This window comes from Ambystoma mexicanum, chromosome 10 (assembly GCF_040938575.1).
Source record: "Ambystoma mexicanum isolate Mex_15411 chromosome 10, UKY_AmexF1_1, whole genome shotgun sequence".
Taxonomy (NCBI): Eukaryota; Metazoa; Chordata; class Amphibia; order Caudata; family Ambystomatidae; genus Ambystoma; species Ambystoma mexicanum.
In genome coordinates this window covers 300,085,014-300,104,637 of record NC_090932.1, presented here as the reverse complement: position 1 = coordinate 300,104,637, position 19,624 = coordinate 300,085,014, and the positions used below count along the sequence as shown (strand labels likewise).

General features: G+C 44.3%; 1 protein-coding gene across 2 annotated transcripts in view; it reads right to left on the bottom strand.

The window, feature by feature from the left end:
- IWS1 (interacts with SUPT6H, CTD assembly factor 1) overlaps positions 1-19,624 on the bottom strand; it is a 522,634-nt gene that overhangs the window by 93,421 nt on the left and 409,589 nt on the right. For both annotated transcript variants that reach the window (XM_069617877.1, XM_069617876.1), the window contains exons 11-12: positions 16,968-17,079; positions 16,768-16,824 (exon numbers count right to left, since the gene is read on the bottom strand). In XM_069617877.1, the coding sequence (XP_069473978.1) occupies positions 16,768-16,824; positions 16,968-17,079 (169 nt within the window). The remainder of the gene's footprint in view (positions 1-16,767; positions 16,825-16,967; positions 17,080-19,624) is intronic.

Below are 19,624 nucleotides of genomic sequence, written 5' to 3'. Positions count from 1 at the left end.
ACAAGAGAGGAAGGCAAAGTGACACCGTGAATTCAGAGTCAGTAGGCCGGATCCGCTTTAAGAGGATCGAAACGAAATGTGTCCAAGGTCACACGGTTGCAGTGCACAAAAGTCTTGTAAAGGTTCAAAAAGGAGTTGGACCAAAGAAAGGGACCAGTTAGAGGGTCAAGGCGGCCAGCCCAGTCCAGAAGGTTAAGGGGTTATTATTACCTTGTAGCAATCTTTAGAAAGGGAGGCCTGGTGGACACGGTACCTTAAAGTGGTGAGAACACTCCAGCGGGGGCAGTTGTTCCTGGCAGCGGATGCAAGTCGGTGCTTCGTCCAGGGGAAGAGAGGATCTCGTCGGGGAGGAAGACAGGAGACCGTTGCACTGCCAGGGAAGAAACCAGCCGCAGAGTTTCTCAGGTACAAGGCGCAGTATCCGGCTGCCGGGGTGCTTGGCACGGGCAGTTCGACCACAAACCGGTCTGGGTTGCGAAGAAAAGAAGATAAACTGGTTGTGCCCACGAGTCAGGGGAAGAAGCCTCTCCAGCCGGGAGATCTTCTCTGTCGTTGGGAAGTGGTGAGTCGGTTCCGCAGGGCTCCACCGGTGGTGTCGTTGTGGTAGGTCGGCTCAGCTTCTCCATCGTCCGATTCCCAGGTCCTGTGGCGACTTCTGAAGTTCCAATCCCCAAAGCCCTGCTTTTATGCAGCATACCCCCATTCACTCAGCCTAGCTGTCAATCAAACATGCTAAGTGGTGAGCAGGCCGGCTCACCACTTGGGCCAATCACACAAGAGTGCGACTTGAGTTACCAAGGTAACTCAGTCCAGGGTGCCTAAACCCCCTCCAACACCCCATGTGGGACCCAGACAGAGTGGCACCACTTTTGGAGGCTTCTGTGGAGAAGCCTGCCAAAAAGTGGAACAAAGGGCTCGACTTGGGTTGGAGTCACAGAAGAGAACAAACCCATTTTAGAATCGAGTCCTGGCAAAAAATACCAAAAAAAAATACCAATCGGCGAATTAATATTAAATAAATAAACCAGCGGTATGTACAAGGCTATGAGAATTAAATAATTAAAGTTCTACTACAGAATTAGATACACTGGAGCATTCTATACAAGTTGCATGGCATTGATGTGTTACAAGCAACCATTCAATTAATTGTGTATTTTTTAGATGCTTTGGCAACATTTTTTCACTACTTCCATATTTGTATTTATTATTTGAAAAAGGAAAATGCTTTGCAGAGAAGCATTGTACAAAACGCATATTTATGGCTGGATTAGCCCCATTGCGGAGTGCTTCACAAAATACACGTGTAGTCCACCCAAAAACCACTTCAGGGACATTTGGTGAAACTTTATTATCAGTAGTTAAAACTAAATGTTTGAGGAAGGGGTGTAAATATATTAACCATTGTTTACAAGTTACACCATGGTAACTTCTAGTGTCTGTAGGGTTCAAAATAAAACTCTTAGCCAATAAAGAAAATATGATAGAGGCTCTTGAAAGACTAAGTTTTCTACCACGCTACCAACGACAAACATATTCAGTATGATGGTTATCTATAAAATGTCTAGAGGTCCATCATCAAAATGCTCCAATAGTTCAACTGACTAAAGTGCCCACTTTGGAAATCTTGCGTAACTGATACCCAATAGCTTTTTGAATTCAGACTAAATCGACTAAACTCTTTGTTAGAGAGAAGTTTCAAGTGCCCTCTAGTAAATGGGATAGAAAAATAACACGCAGTGTAATGGTGCGTTACCACCAAGTTAGAACAGACTTTTACAATGGTAAACGTGAGACAGCAGCCAGATTTCACTTTTAGTTTGGGGGTGGGATGTGTGAATAGTACACAGAAATAGCTAAGTCGCACATAAGGGAAAACCACATAGTATGTTTACTGAAAAATATACACAGTAAATTAAGGGCATAAACTTAGAAAGATCAACAAAAAGTTAGGAACTTTACAAAAAGAGAAAGATCACACCATAGTAAAGGGCCCGCACCTTGGAGATATTGAGGCACATGACGCTCAGCTGTCATACAAGCCACTAACATGCCTGCTACTTAACACCCGATCTTTGGCAAAACACAACATAAAAGTGGCTGACTACATCACTTATTCTAATATTGATATTTGTGCAATTACGGAGACATGCTCCACCCAGCCTCCGGCCCTGCTATTAGCCTGGCTATCCCCCCCTGGCTATAAGATCATGCAGGCCAGTCGCCAACAGGATGTGGGAGGTGGTGTTGCCTTGATCTATAGAAAATGTATTCAGCTTCGGAAAGCCGTTAATGTGACCATACCGGACTGAGTTTCTACTTGCCAAACTCACAATGGATGCCTATACTACCATCAACATTGCTCTTATTCCCACCTAATACGATGCCTGACTTCTTGACGCATCTTTGTGATGCCATCCTTCCTTTTCTCAAACCAGCGACTAAACTGATCCTACTGGGTGATTTGAATTTGGGTTTTGGGGACCTCAGTGATAAAATGGCTCAACACATCAGAACCACACTGACTGCATGCACTAGGTTTCACCCACTGGAGGCAATCAGCTACTCATGGCAAAGGAAGGACACTTGACTGGGTGGCGACACACAATGTAGAACTACAGTTTATCAACACAGCCCCCTGCCCAGGGTCCGATCACTCCTTTGTGCATTTTTTCTTCTCCCGCATTTCTAGGTATAGAAGCAACAAGGAGCCTAGGACCTAGGTTAAATGTAGGAATATCCGTAAGCTTACGCCAAATGCCCTAGCACCATTCATCTATCCTATACTTAAGGAGCTACCTGATCTCACTAGGGCCAATGAACTGGCCGAAGCCTATTGCAATATGCTGACAAAGGCAACTAATGAGCTGCACCAGCAAAAATGCGCCTCTCGAAAACCCACACCTCCAAAGCCTGGTTCTCTAATGAGACTCAAAAGCGGAGTTGCTTCGAGAAGAAAGCCTTCCAAAACTGGAAAAATGAGCCATCCATGGCCAATAAATTGGACTACTCTAATGCGGCCAAACAGTACAAGACTGCCATTTACAAGGCAAGATTTAAGTTACTCACCGTAGTCTTTGGTCTCTTTCCTCCATACAGCATGGGCGTCCCTTCCTAGGGACGGGAGACAGAACCTTTTTCACCCGAAAAAAACCTCCTTCCCTTTAAATTTAGAGGCGCGCAGCCCTGGGAGCATGCGCTGCCCTGACTCCGCCCCCCGGCGCCACAACTTAGTCCCCATAGATGCGTCGACAACAGATTAACATTGTCTAAGGAAACCAGTTTTATTACGGGGAAGGATGGTTGGACGTATGGAGGAAAGGGACTGAGGACTAAGAGTAGGTTAGTCACTGCGGTGAGTAACATATAATTACTCTTCCATCCTGTCCCCTTTCCTACATACTGCATGGGGGATTACAACTGAGTGTAGCCCCTAGGGTGGAGAGGAGACCCTCCTTAAGCAAATAGGTTTCTGAGAACCACCTGTCCGAAAGCCGCGTCTGACCTAGAGTCGGCGTCCAAAGAGTAATGCTTGCAGAAAGCCTAAGGGGTGGCCCAGGTGGCTCTGACTGCATGGGCATGTATGTCAGCTGGAAGTGGTTTATGCTGCCCCTCATATGCTTCCTGGATGGCCGTGACCATCCATCGTGCTATAGAGGTCCTGGATGCCTGGTACCCCGGCCGTGACCCGCCAAAGGTAACAAACAGAGCATCCGACTTGCGTGTTAGGGAGAATTCTCAGAAATGTGCTAATTCCCTCCACCTTAGAGACCCCCAGCAACTTTGCTGGATTTTGAGGACTTGATTTTTTTTAACCTGGAGAGAGTGAGACCCTTTTTCCCCACCCTTTTCCCACCCTTTTCCCACTCTGTCATGTATTTTAAGTGTGATTTTGAACACCGTCTCTCTTTTGGTTATGGAGTCTGACAAACTCCATAGGCATCTTTTACATTGTGTCACACAGCACCTTCAGTGCATTAGCACAGGGAAGTCTTTCAGATTTCCCAAAAGTTTAAATACCTTCTCTTGGATAAACTACTGTTTCCAAGAGCAGTAAAGTGAAATTGACTTTACTTACCATTGTAACTTTCTAGACCCAGCACACACTATCTTACAATAGGGGGCCGGGCCGGAGGGGTTACCTAGTATCCCCTTTGTCTAGCTTCTCATGTAAAATTTTTATGTTACCCTTTCCTCACTGAATGACTGGTGGCAGTGGTTTCATTTTAACTGCCGTGGTGTGCCTTTACCGCGGGCTGCGTTCACAGCTGCAGTAAAGCATCCAAGGGTGCCACTTTTGTCAAAACGGCCCGGTCTTCTTTTTTTCGCCATTTCTTTGTGGAAAGGTCCTTCTTGAGATTTACTCTGCGTGCCAAACCAGGTTTGTATTTGTATTTTATTGAAGTTATACAGCCCTTTAATCCAAAGTGCTTTACATAAGAACAGGATGGGAGAAACCTGCATAAAAAGGGTAAGGCTTTTTGGCTTGGAAGGCAGAGTCGAACACTGGATGAAGGAATCCGAAGAAGAACTTGAAGAAGATGCCTGCTGCAACTCCTGGACCGTTGGTTTGCATGGTGAAGTCCTGCTGCTGTGCTGAAACTCCAAATTTGTATCGACAGAGAAGCCCCGGCAAGGACGACTTCTCCCCTTGAGTTGGTGGGACCAATCAACTCCAAACTAAGCCATCTGGACATCCTCTCGGAGCTGGTTGAATTTCCACCTCAGTTGCTGCTGGAACCGAATAGCCAGGGAGAGGAACACCAGATCGTGCACATTGCTTTTAAACTGGCCAAGAGCTCCAGGAACATCCTCCGGACTCCAAGGAAGCAGGACCGACTGAACCAGAGCCACCTCAGCGTACTGGACCCCAGATGCAAGGAAAGTCCATCCCGACAGCCAGTAACCACAGTGTTGCTATTTGCGGTAGACGCAAGGAGCTGAAACACCAAAGTGTCACTTGTTTGAAGATTGCCGGTTGCAGTCAGTGACCGTCACATTACAGTGCAGGAGTCCCCAGACATCCTCCCTCTTGTTCCCACGACTGAGGCCCAGGAACACCAGGATCTGCAGAGGAATTGAAATCATCTGCTGCCCTTTTTCTTCAACCTTAAGTTACTGTACAGTCTAAGAGAATTTACCTCTTGTTGTGTGACTGCACTTGTTCTCTGTTGGTGACACATGTTGTGATTGCTCTGTAGAGTTGCTGATAGCTTCTTTACTTCACAAGTCTAAACAGCTTGTGGCCCTGCTTTGAATTCTTTTCTACAAAGACTTCTAAAACATTGTGCAAGACCTTTACTTACCTGCAAGAAGTGCTTCAGCTCACCTACACTTTTGCTCAATTGACTTTGGCCTAGCCTGGCTCCCTGAATGACTTCTGCCCTCTGACAATGTGTTTTGCCCTCCTTCCAAGAAGTTAACTAATTTTACATTTGTAGTTACCAAAAGTACTTACCTGCTTCAGAATATTTGTGTGATCTCTTGTCCTGTTCTAATAACCTTTTTCTTTGCCAAACTCTTAAGCCCAAGTCTAAATGCAAACAGTGGTATATGAATGTCCACACTGTCCTAGTTACTAAAGTCACCTGAGGGTGTAGAAGTGTCTTTGTACCATCCCAAAAGGGTACTTACTGGTTTAGAAATATTAAGAGTGTGGATTTTGGAGTGTATTTGTGTGTTACTATTATATTGCCCCCTTCTGAAGAAGGCTTACTCGAACTGACTTAAATAAATATTTAAATCAAGAAACCTTGTAAGAGTTTATTTGAATACTTGTCACTGTGAGTCTCTCTGTAACCCCTACAGTTCACACTGGCCCCTCTTGAGATAAGCCTGGCTGGTCAACATACTACCAACCTGTGTATTACAGACTTATAGCAAAGGTTGGGTTCCTATTACCAGGTTGTCAGGGTTATTGTAGTGCAGGCAAAGGGTACGGCATACAATCGTGCCCAACACTGGAGGCAGGCGGTGAGGATCTATTGTAGAGTTGTTACACTAAGAATTTACTTTGCTTTTGTTCAACTAAAAACCTTCACAAGGCTATGAAAAGCAATTGTAACATGCCAAATATGGATAACTTCAGTCAGGAAGCCCTGATCATTCTAACAGTAGAGCAACTGAATGAAATGTGTAAAGTCAGGAATCTCCCTGCTAAAGGAAAGAAAAATGAACTAACTGCAAGATTGTTGAATCATCAAAGTCTGGGTAGTAGGCCCGTCACCCAGGAAATGTGGAAAATGAAATTGGGGATGATAATGCAGAGTCTAACTCTGCTATCTTAGAAGAGTCAGAAGAGGGAGAGGAGTCCCAGGATGGGAGCCCCTCTTGCCTCAAGAAGCCCTTTTGCCTCAACATTTAGCTACGGGCACCCCACAAGGCCCATCACGGAGTCCAGAATGTGTGTTTCTTGAGAAAATGAGACTTGAGTTAGAATTCAAAAGATTACAAATCCAAGCTGAAACCAAACATCAGGAAATCAAACTAAGGGAAATGGAAATGCAACATGCTCTTAAAATGAAGAAATTGTCTCTTGAAAATGTTTCTAACCCAGAGTCTTCTAGGTCTTCCAGTCCAAAGAGACCTGGCATGCCTAAAGACGCAGTGAGTATGTATGATGTGAAACTTGATATTTTGGATTGGTTGGGTGCTTTTGAATAGAACTATGGGATTCAGGGTTTCACGGGGAATCCGTTCATTCCTTGGCTTTTGTCTAGGCTTCCCCAGGTTGCAACTGATGCTGTAATGGAGGTGGGGGAACATGAAAGATATGAGTATGAAAATGTGAAGCTAGCTTTGATAGCTATATTTGGGAAAACTCCTTCCCAGTACCTTAAGAGGTTTAGGACCCCCAAAAAGACTGATGGTACCCATTAGGCTACCTGGGTGTGTGAATGTTTGAAAAACTTAGATGGTTGGGTTAAGGGTTACAGAGTGAACTCCTTTGAAGGAATGAGAAATCTATTTTTGTTGGAGTCTATTTTTGATGCCTGCTCTCCTGAGCTGAGACAGCACTTGGCTGACTCAAAAGAGATTGATCCCAAGAAGCTAGCAAAAGCTGCTGACTTGTGGGTTGCCAACAGGGCTACTCACAAGGTTTCTGGGGCCACTCATAAAAAGGATGAGGGGAAGCGGCACAAGAAAGATAACAGAATTCTAAAACCTCCCATCCAAAAGAGGGCCACAAACATAAGAAGGGTAAGCTATTTGGGAAACCAGGTCATTCTAGTGAAACCTGTGGTGCAAAACCAGAGGGAGGTCAGCAGAAGCCCCCATTTGTCTAAACATTTGGTAAATGTTATGCTTGTGGGTCAACTGACAATGTGAAAGGGGATGCCAGATGCATGGGTAAACCTTCAGGGGTCCACACTGTCTCCTTCGCCTTCATCCCTGAGGGAGAAGTACATATGGCAAGTGGAAACATTCAACTAGTCTCAGCCAGTGTTTCTTTAGTGTCCCTGGGCCTGGGGGAACATCAGAATTTGGATCTGTATACATCTATACCAGATAACACAAAAGAATATTACAAGGACAGTGTACTTGTGAATGGTCAGGAGACCCCTGCCATTAGAGACACTGGGGCCAGCATTACAGTGGTGGATGAAACCTTTTTCAAACCAGAGGATGTTGCTAAGGCACTCAAAAGACCCACTAAGCTTGCCGGAGTCCCTATCTAGATGGTTCCAATACTACCAGCTCTCATCCAGTGCAACAATATGACTAAGAATACCAGTCAGTGTACAAAGTGAGGTGCCTGGGAGAGTCCTGCTGGGGAATGACTTAAAAACTCTTGGAGTTGTATCAAGAACCCCCAGGCCTCCCAGTAAAAGGAAGCAGGAGCAGACTAGGAAGGCCAGGGAGCTCACTTTAAATGACTCAGTGGGTTGTTACAGAGGAACCTTTAACACCCAGTCCACAGGAAGAGCAAACTTTTACTTTCAGAAAAAAGGAGACAAAGGGGAAACCGAAGGTCTCAGGTAACAAGAAAAGTAGCACTCCTGTGCACCAAACCAGGACATCCCAGAGAGGACAGTCCACAGTCACACCCGTGACTCCTCCACCAGCTGAGGCGGAGTGTGAGGTTCAACCAGAAGATGGTGGATCTGCTACTGACACAGAGCTGGAAGAAGACCTTCCCCCTGTTGGAGATCTGGATCCTAAAGACCATACTGAGCTGCAGACTTTGCTTGCAGAAGGTGGCTCCTGTAGGGCAGACTTCAGCAGAGGTCAAAGAGTGTCCTACTTTTGAAGGACTTCACCAACAGGCAGCTTACCAGCAGGAAGGGCAAGAGCCAGGGAAGCACAGGCTGTACTGGGAGGATAGCCTCCTTTACAGTGAGCCTATTGAGTCTACCCCAGGGGACTACAGAAGACTTGTAGTGCCCCAGGTGGTGAGACCCCCGTTTCTACAGTTAGCCCGTGAGATTCCTCATGCTGGTCACTAGATGTCTCTATTTCTACTGGCCCAAGATGGGGTCTGATGTAGATAAGTTCTGTAGAAGCTGTCAAACTTGTCAGACTTCTGGCAAGAGTGGAACCAAGAACATGACACCCTCGGTGCCCCTCCCAGTGGTGGGAGTCCCCTTTGAGAGTGTGGGAATAGACATTGTTGGCCCATTAAACCCTCAAACTTCTTCAGGCAACCGATTTATATTGGTTGTGGTAGACCATGTTCCCAGGTATCCTGAAGCCATACCTATGAGGACTGCTACTGCTTAGGCAGTGGCTAAGGCCCTCCTTGGTATTTACCAGTGTTGGTTTTCCTAAGGAGGTCATCTCAGACAGGGAGACCAATTTTATGTCCCACTACATACAGACCATGTGGAAAAACTGCAAGTTCCCAGCAGCCTACCATTCCCAAACCAATGGGTTGGTAGAAAGGTTTAACAGAACTATGAAGAGCATGATAGGTGCTTTAGAGGAACCCCTTAGAAGAAAGTGGGACTTTCTACTGCCATGCTTTCTAGAGAAGTCCGTCAGGAAGGGGTTGGTTTCAGCCCCTTTGAGCTGCTCTATGGTCATCCGGTAAGAGGTCCATTGGCCCCCAATTAAGGAAGGGTTGGAGAGTGCTCCTTCCCTCAAGCCAGTGAGAGTCACGGACTATGTGCTAGGGCTCAGAAGAATGGCACAAATGAGGACAGAAGCTTCAGGTAACTAGAAAGCAGGTCAGGCTCTGGTCAAACATTGGCATGACCAGAAGGCTGACATGGTAGAATTTACTCCAGACCAGCTATTTCAAGTTATGGTATCTACAAGGCAGAGGGCTTTACAGGACAAGTGGATTGGACCCTTCACGGTTGTGGGCAAACTTGGAGAGGTCAATTAATTAGTGGACTTGGTCAGTCCCAAGGAGGCCCCTAGGGTCTTTCATACTAACCGCCTAAAGGCATATGTATCCAGACAAGAACTAGGAGCTTTACTTTTAGCATCTGATCAAGAGGAGGAGGAGCGTGAACCTCTACCTGACTTTCTCAGGGGACAACCTTTAGATGGAAAAATAGGAGTTAATCTCTCTTCTGATCTGATTCTGCAACAGCAGGAGGAGTGCAAAGTTCTGGTGAATCAGTTTGCCTCCCTGTTTTCATCACTAACACCAGGCTTGACCCCTTGGGGCCAGCATGATATACTCACTGGTGACTGTCTCCCTGTCAAAAGCAGGGGTTACAGAATGTCAGACCATGTAAGAACCAACATAAAGGAAGAGGTCAAGAATATGCTTGATCTTGGGGTGATAGAGCCATCTACAAGTCCATGGGCTAGTCCAGTTGTACTAGTGCCAAAAGAAAGGGTCTGAGGAGTTGAATCTGTGTGGATTATAGAGCTCCTAATGCAGTCACCACGACCGATTCCCATCCTTTACCTAGGACAGATGAGCTGGTGGACAAACTTGGTTCAGCCAAGTTCCTCAGTACATTTGATCTAACATCAGGCTATTGGCAAATAGCTCTGACAGACCATGCCAAGGAGAACACTGCATGTTCTACCCGAGGAGGCCTCTACCAGTTTAAGGTTATGCCTTTTGGACTCAAGAATGCACCTGTTACATTCCAAAGGATGGTAAATCATGTTCTGAATGGGACAGATGAGTTCTGCATGGCATATTTGGATGCCATTGCTGTGTTCAGCCCCACTTGGGAAGAGCCTCTTGATCCCCTTGGATATGTTTAGCAGGCTCTTGAGCACGCCCATCTGACCATAAAGGCTAGTAAATGTCAAATTGGTCAGAGTAAAATGGTCTACCTTGGACATGAGGTAGTAGGAGCTGTAATAAGGCATTTGGTTAGCAAAGTACACGCTGTACAAGACTGGGCCACCCCTACTACTCATACCCAAGTGAGAACCTTCTTGGGTCTCACTGGTTACTATAGTACTATAGGAACTTCATTGAGAACTAATGGGACCATAGCTTCTCCCTTGAATGTGATCTCACCCAAAATCCCCAAGGTCAGGTGGAACAAGGCCTTTGAAGGACTTAAGAAAGCCCTTTGTCAAGCTCGAGTCCTGTGAGCTCCTGACTACAACCAATCCTTTATTATACAAACTTCAAATACAAGAATAGGTGCAGGTTTGAGTCAGCTGGATGAGAAAGGCAGGTAACACCCCATCTGCTTCATCAGTAGGAAACTGAAGGACCGTGAGACAAGGTGGGCAACTATTGAACGTGAGTATTTTGCCATAATTGTATGGATCTACTTTTGTAATTCAAACAGACCATCAACCCTTGAGATGGTTAATGCAGATGAAGGGGAAGAATTCTCATTTCTGGCTAATTCCCTTCAACCTTAGAGACCCACAGCTCTTTTGATGGACTTTAGGACCTTTTAATTTTAACCCTCGAGTGAGTGAGCCCTTTCTCCCTCAATCATGTGTTTTGATCCGATTTGGATTCATGATTCCTTTGTTTTTGGAATCTGCAAATTCCATAGTCATCTACGTTTTGTATGGTGAAACACAGCATCTTCAGTGCAGTGTCACAGAGAAATCCTTTAGATTTCTCTTAAGGTTTAAATACCTTTTCTTGGGTGAACTACAGTTCCCAAGAATAGTAAAGTGAAATTGACTTTAATTACCTTTTTCTTTTTGTAGGTCCAGCCCACCCTATTTTATGTGGAGTGCTGGTGGGGTTACTTAGTAGCCCCTTTTCCTACATTTTTAATTTAACATTTAACATTTAATTTAACATTTAATTTAACATTTTTAATGTTACCCTCATGACTTTAAATGGCTGGTGCGGTGGTTTAATTTTCCTACCATTGTGCTTTTCTACCACAGGCTGAATCCTCAGCTGCAGTGAAGCAGACATGGGTGACCATTTTGTCAAAATGGCCCTGCTCTTCTTATTTCGCCATTTCTCGTTTGTGAGGTCTTTCTTGGGTTTTAACACTGCGAGCCAAACCAGGTTTAAGCCCTTAGATCGTTTTGCCTTTGACAGTATTCAGTGCTGAAACCCGCCTCTGGCTCTAGTCAGGGAGGTGCCCGAACCTCCCCTGTCCGTTGTTTCCTTGGATACCTGAAGGCACCCAGTCCTGATTGGCTGGCAGGACAGCCACCCTGCTGTGTGAGTGACAGCTAGGCTGTGCATGAATGGGAGAAACCTGCATAAAAGGCGAGGCTTCTTGAACTGAAGACAGTCGACCACTGGAAGAAACATCTGAATGAATCGTGAAGAGAAGCTTGCTGCAAACTCCTGGACCGTTGAACTGCCCGGTGAAGCCCTGCTGCTGTGCTCAAACTCCTTTTCCTAATTGACTGTGGAAATGCAACCAGCTCCAAGAGAATGTCCAGGTGGCTTACTTTTGGAGTTGATTGGTCCCACCAACTCAAAAGGAGAAGTCGTCCTTGCAGGGGCTTCTCTGTCGATACGAATTTGGAGTTTCAGCACAGCAGCAGAGCTTCACCGGGCGAACCAACGGTCCAAGAGTTGCAGCAGGTGTCCTCTTCAAGTTCTTCTTCGGTTCCTTTGTCCAGTGGTCGACTCTGCCTTCCAAGTCTAAAGCCTTGCCTTTTATTCAGGTTTCTCTCATTCATTCCAGCCTACCTGTCAGTCACCCAGCAGGGTGGCTGTCCTTGCCGGCCAGTCAGCCGGCCAATCACCCAAGAGTGCATTTGGGTCTCCTAGGAGATCAAGCACAGGGAGTTTCGGGCACCTCCCTCACTTCCTGCCCCCACCAGACTCCCTGGAGCCAAAGGCGGGCTTCACGAGTGAATCAGTGAATCCCGCCAAAGGCAAAGCGAACAAACCTGGTTTGTAGTAGTAAAGCTCAAGAAGGACCTCACCACAAAGAAATGGTGAAAAAAGAAGAACGGGGCCATTTTGACAAAAAAAGCACCCTAGGGTACTTTACTGCAGCTGCGAATGCAGCCCGCAGTAAATGCACACCACGGTAGTTAAAAGTTAACCATTGCCACCCACCATTCAGTAAGGAAAGGGTAACATAAAATTGTTACATGAGAAGCTAGATAAAGGGGATACTAAGTAACCCCTCCAGCACCCTATGGTAAGATAGTGTGTGCTGGGTCTAGAAAGTTACAAATGTAAATAAAGTTAATTTCACTTTACTGCTCTGGGAAACAGTAGTTTATCCCAGAGAAGTTATTTAAACCTTGGGGAAATCGGAAAGACTTCCCTGTGCCATTGCACTGAAGGTGATGTGTGACACAATGTAAAAGATGATGCCTATGGAGTTTGTCAGACTCCACAACCAAAAGAAACATTGTACCAAATCACAATAAAATACATGAGAGAGTGGGAAAAAGGGGCCTCACTCACTCCAGGTAAAAAACCTCAAAATCTAGCAAAGTTGCTGGGGGTCTCTAGGGTGGAGGGAATTCGCACATTTCTGAGAATTCTCCCTAACACCCAGTAGGGGGGGGGGGCTGGCTGTCCTGATTAGACAACCAGACCGCCCCTTGTTGTAAAATGCAGGGAGAGAATGCATAAGGTGTGCTGTAGTTCCAGGTAAATACTCCAAACCTGGAAGCTGAAGACAAGTCGACCACTAGAAACCAAAACTGAAGAAGATGAAGGAAAGGCGGCTGAGACTATTTTCAGCGACTGCAGAGCCTGCTGTGTAACCTGAGCCTGCTGTAGCTCTTCCTTCCAATTGACCTGGGAACTCTGAAAACGATGACCCAGAGCCTGGCGAGATCCACTAGACTCAAGTTGACCTACATTTTGAGCCATCCCATGCCATGCTGCGACCTCGCGGAGTTGCAATACCCAAATACCCTGGGACCTTGAGCCATTGTGCGGTGCACAGTCTTCCGGTTTCCGAATCCCGCTGAAACTTTGTGGGCATCCTGCTGGATCTCCAGAGGCATGATTCCAGTCCGAAAATCCCCCTCACCAGAGTGCTGGATCTTTGCAATGACGAGAATGCGACCAGCGATATTCTGTCTTCTTCTGTGCTCCTGAAAAGGCGCCAAATCCACATAGCCGCATCCAGCCGTGAGGAAAACCTTGCCTAGAGCCTTCCCCGTTGATCCCTGCTGCACAGTTCCTTCCAAGGTCCTGTTTTCAGTCACCACGACAAGGAATCAATTGACCGGGTTTTTGGCTGCAGATCCTGAAGTCCTTGTGCTGCAAACTCTTCTCCTGTGCTGAGGTACTGTGCTGGCCTGGGTATTTACTTACCTTAAGTCTCTTGTGATTTCTGTGTAGTTTTGTGGTGTTTTCTGTGATTGGGAGGCGTCTCGTCCAGTTCACCCAGGCCCACTGCTGGAATCCTCTTAAGGTGTCTTCTGTGAAGCCTCTGGACCCCCAACTAACTTGAGTAAAATACTCACCTGTTTGAACAGTCTTCCTTAGGAACTCTGACTTTTGCTACTTAAGAACATATCCTGACACTGTCTGTTGGACACTAGACCATAGTGACCCCACTTCTGCCACTGAGAACACTCATGCTCCAAGAATATGGGAACAGCTTTTAAAGGATTGGGCCTTTTGCCTAGAAAAAAGAATAAATGTTTAAAAGTGACTTACTTATAAACGTTGGTTGGTAACTAACTCAGTGAACAGATACAAAAATCACTTACCTTAGAAATGTTGTGCCATTCTGAAAAGTATAAGTAACATCTTTCTTTCCTTAGAAACTGTTTCACCATTCTAACAGAAAGTAGATGTAATGGTATCTTACTCCCCTGCGATTGGGTTGTGCCTCTTCCCAAAAGTAATGCAGTTGGTTTCACTTCACTATTCCTGTTAGGATATATTTATGAGTGTTCCCCAACTGGGTCTTGCTTTCCCTGACTTGCTGTTAGCCTGTCCAGAATAAGTCTGCATTAGGTTTTACCTACTTAGAATAACCTTGAGTCATTTATAAAGAGTAACACTGGGTTTTGCTTTCCCTGTTCTGTTTTAGACAGACACAAAAACAGTCTTAGGTTTATACCTGCCCCAAGTTGCTGATAGCTCCTTGAAAAAGTATATGGGTTTTACTTACCTTGAGTTAGTAGAGTGCCATCCTAAAATAAGTAACAAGAGTTACTGCTCCTCTCAATCTGTGTTTCACTGATCGCAAAAGTACCTGCAATTGAATATTACATCCTTTGGTTTTACTCAACTAGTATAACTGTGTTATCACAAAAGTAGTTATCGGTTTTTCCTGTACCCATACACTATTCACAAAACGTATATTGTCCAGTTGACTGATTATGTGATTTGTTACTTAGCATCACATTACAACTGTTAGGGTCTACTACCCTGGTATTACTGAATGTAATCTGAAAGTAACCATTGGTTTTACCACCTATGAATAGGTGTGTCCTTTACTGAATGCGTTTTAAAAGGTTCGACTTCCCTAGAATTACTGTTAGGTGTTGCAAATAAGGTTATGTGCTTTGGTCTGTGTACCTTCAAACATTGGGTTGTGTTTATTTATAATGTGTTTATGACTTTGACCAGAACTTACCCCAAGACTTAACTTGGCCTAATTGTATTTAAAATAAACCTTTATTTTTTAGAATACTTCTGGTTGTCAGTGTTTCTATTGATTCATTTGTGTGTTCTAGATTCTCTTTACCCGTCTAAAGCCCTCTCTCCCTCCTAAAATGAGCCTGGCTGCTTTGTCTACACTACCATGAACTCAGGTTGTACAGCCTTATACTAAGTGTGGACTCCTGTACTGTCTCAGTTGAATGGTTTTGATCAAGTTTGGTGGAACTTCAGAAAAACTGCTCTAACAAAGGCTCCAATGAAACGCTGTGTCACATGTTGCTGACCTGCACGGGTCTGACTGCTAAGCAAACAGTACCTCGGGAAAGTCCTTGAGAGATGTAAAACTAATAGCTTAGATGATTGGTGGATGTTTTATATGGGGAAAATGTACCCGTGGTAATTGCATGGATTCAATTTAAAAACAAATGTTTTGGGTGTGTTTAACACCGAACTTTAAACCTGAGACAAATTGGCTTATACTTTAATCATATTGTATCCCACTAAGGTATGGTGAACAAACGCTACACTATGGATTAATTAATGGCAGTCATTGAGATGTGACTCTTAATAATGTGAAATTGTTCTATTTTGAACTTGATTTTTAACATTCTGTATTTGTGAACCGTTACATTAATCATTTTAAATGCTTTTGGTACAGGTGAAAGGTTTATTATTAAACAAACCAAACACCTTAAATAAATAATCCCAAAGAATGCTCCTCTGCCACCCTTCTAGGAACTAGGTACAAACGTTTTTGAGGACGTTGTCTATTGACTTTGTATCACTGGTTCCTATGGCCCAAACCTTTCCTGGCTGATTTCCTGTTTGATGTCATTATTGGTGGCTTTTAGGGGCCCCCTTTATTTGCAATGACGCATTTCTAATTTTGAGTTCTATGCCTCGAATTTAGCCATTTAAGCACAACTTTATATGAAGAATTTATTTTTAATATACATTTGGTCATTCCCTTATTGGTGCTTATGCAAGTGTAATCTGTACTTTAATACTACCACGCTCCTTCAATAACTGAATACAAGTTGTCCTTCCTAAGCCTTCCCCAATGTTGTGGGAAAACTCCCTTATATATTGCAACAGACACTGCCACCACCCTGGCAAGCCACGAGTCTAGGTGGGGAAGGTTACTTGCCCAGGGAAATATTGGTAATGTCGAGGCACCCCTGCCTGAGAGTCTTACATTCTCTCAGAGGGCACGGTCACTGATTTGATATGCAGTTAATGCAAAATTTCCAGAGGCTAACAGTTACAGTATAGGACGTGCTGCCTAACACTGCGAGGAAACTCACACGGACTCAGGGTATTTGGTGTAATTTGTAGGACTTTGATGGGGAGGGAGCAGGAGTTGTGGGGCAAGGGGATCTCTGACTCAAACAGCATTTTATTAACTGAAAAGCGGTCAAAAAGTAAGACAACGCCAGAGATAGCATTTGCAATCTCACACATATTCCGAAAATAGGAACTACAGCAGTGTGCTTACAAACACATTTCTTTGCATAAAAAAATAAAATAAATCTACCAAGAAATGTTTGTTAAAGGAATATCCCAACACAATTATCAGTTTAATAAAACGTACCCAGAGCTACTTTGGCACTGAATTGCGCAGCTCGTTAAGCCCATACTTAGAAAGGGGCCTGCTGCTCCTCAAAATGGTACTTACACACCCCATTAATGGGGTTGTTGAAAAGAATGTAATATAAACCCCTGACGCAAAGAGTGGTGGGAAGCCAGACTACGTTTGAAAGAAAAAGAAAAGTTGGATAAAAAGGTGGCAGACTGCAGAAAAAAATATATACTTTCCAGACATGGACACTTACTTTTCTTCACCTGTCAACACCTTTTCCAGATCTCTGCGAGGAGTCTGACCACCAACACTGTCAGTGTACAAAGAAGAACAATGTGATTAGAGTTAGACATGGACAGGACAATTCCAGTCCTAAAAATCAAAGACAAGCCGAAACCAATGTATTGCATCAAAACAAGGGCCTCATGATTCCAAATCTGAACAGACACCAACCTGCTCACGCCTTTGCGTTGTGGCATCTGTTCAAGGTCTCGTTGCTCCCGTTCCTCACGGCTCATTCCTTTGTAATTAGAAGTAAGTCCAAATATCGGTCGTGACCATTCGTCTGAAAAAACAAGGATGAAAAAATAAACAGCTACACTGGATTCTTGAATGATGGATAGAATTGGAGGGGACAATGAGAAAGCTTACACATTACACTGGAGGAGCTAGTATTAGATGGAAAGCAGGGCAAATAGGGAATCTCATGTTAAGGGAGATGCAGCAATACCAGAACAATGAACAATTAATAGTAGAAAGGACAATTGTGAAGTTGCATTTCTGGGGAGAAGCAAGAAGGAGACAGCAGCAAACACGGAAAGAAGATGGAAGCTTACATAACGGGAAGATATGGGGCAGCTTCTTCAAATGAACTGGAAACAGTGATGTTTACACAAAGTAGATGAGAAAGTTATCGTTATCAGTTATCAAATAGAAGAAGCTTCTATAGTAGGACCTTGGAAGGATGTTAGGGAAAGCTGGAAACAATGGGAACATTTGTAGAATGTAGTCTTGATAGCAGCCAAACAATGCTGTTAGGTCAGAAGTCACAAATTTGTTGTACTGGTTGATCAAACATTTTCCCTACTGGTATCTCATCCAAGGTCAGTGTTAAGAGTACATTTCCATCTTTCTGTGAAATTCTCTCCACTTGCCAGTCCCCCAGCACTTTTTGCTGGACTCTTGGATTTTTGACCTATTCTCCTGAGTGACTGGAAACCTTTTACCCCAATCACTCATTCTTTTACTCTGATCATGGAAACCCCTTTTACCTTTTTTTTTTAAAAAAAGTTATTTTGATATAGTCCAAGTATATCAAAATTCGACTTTTCACAATTTATTTATACAAAAAGAAAAAAGCATAATAAATGTTAGGCAAGACTGTGTGCAGTTCCCTTTGGGAGACTACAGCAACCTTATCATCCTGGCAATAGGTAACCCAACCTTTGGTATAAGTCTCTACTACACAGGTTGTTAGTGTGGCTGAGCAGCCAGGCTCATCCCAAGAGGGGTCAATGTGAGCAGTAGGACTTTTACACAGAGATTCACAATGACAATTATTCAAATAAACACTTACAACAAACATGTAACAATTCAAAATACACTTCAAATCACACTCTTAGTTGCTCTAATCAGATGATACCAATAGGGGATGGTACACAGACTTCCTGAACCCTCCGGTGATTAAAATAGCTAGGACACTGTGGACATTGATTGATCAATGGTACATTTAGAGCAATACTGAGTTTAGTGCAAAGGTTAGATAGGGGAATACAATAAAGGTTAACAAATCATTCATAAACTGGTAAGTACTTTTCAAACCCTCCAATGCAAAGTAAATTAACCCTTTCCTGGAGGAAAGGTAAAGCACAAAGTCAGAGGTAGAAGAGTCTCTCAGGGAGCACGGCCAGCAAGTCCAGGGGAGCTGAAGATTTTCTTTGCAGGTAAGTAAAAGTCTTGTACAATGTTTTCAGAAAAGCTTGTAGAAATAAGAACACTTGAAGGGCCACAAGCTGCACACAACTCTGCAAGGTTAACCAAGACAAGTCTCAACTGAGAACAAGTAAGGCTACACCACAAGAGGTAAGTCCTCTTAAACTTTACACTACCTTTGGTTAGAAGAAATGGTTCTAGCTGGCTTCTGTTCCAGTGCAGCTCTGCAGAACCCTTTTTTTTTTTTTTAATTTACACGTGTGTATCAAGGTTACTTGATTTTACAAGGCTGGTCTGGTAGCGTCATTCAGTTCATATTTCCTTTCATCTCTTTCATTATTGCCCAATTCCTTTTTCTAGGACGACGATGGGGGGTTGATGTATGCATTTTAGATTTCGCTGTGTTTACAGTGCGCTGTGTGTGGTCTTCCAGCTTTATTGAAGATTATTGCATTCGGCCAGTGCCGCTTGTAAGATGTTGGTGTGGACTATAGTCCATGAAGTTTTTTCCCCGCACATCAGATGCGCCCACCATTCCTCTTCTCGTAGGGTGTAGGCCACTAGCACTGGAGACACGTACGCTTGTCTGATATGGCAGATCGCAGGGCATGCCATTAGGAGATGACGAATCGACTCAGTCTGTTCAGTGTCTTTGCAGAGTCTACAGGTTTTGGAATTCAAGAGGCCTCTGACGTGTAAAATTTCGTTAGTATGCAGAAGGTTCAATCACGCTCGCAAGAAGGTGTTCCTTAGTGACTTGTTTGGAAACCTCTTGAGAAATTGCATTTTGTCGTTCAGTTCCGTTGAGTTCGGAGGTAAGTGAGAAAGGAGTTTATTTTTGTTCGCCTTTTCTAGGGTGTCGATCCAGTCCAACTCTGCTAACTTCTTTTTGATTCTCAGTGGAGCGATTAGGTCGTCCTCCGTGCATACAATTGAGTCAAGCTGTTTTCTTTTTTGCGTTGCCCAGTTTGTCAGCATTTTAAAGCTTCCTCCTTTGATTCGATGTCAGTCTTTATAGAGGGAGGGTGTCAGGAAGTATTGTTTTTCTGAATAAAGACATGCAGCTAAATTCGACCATGGCTTTAAGAGAAGACAGGCCAAGTTCTCTCCCGATTGCTGAGATCGAGGCCGATTTTGGCAGGTTCAGCAATAATCTCCAGAAGTATCCCTCTAATCTT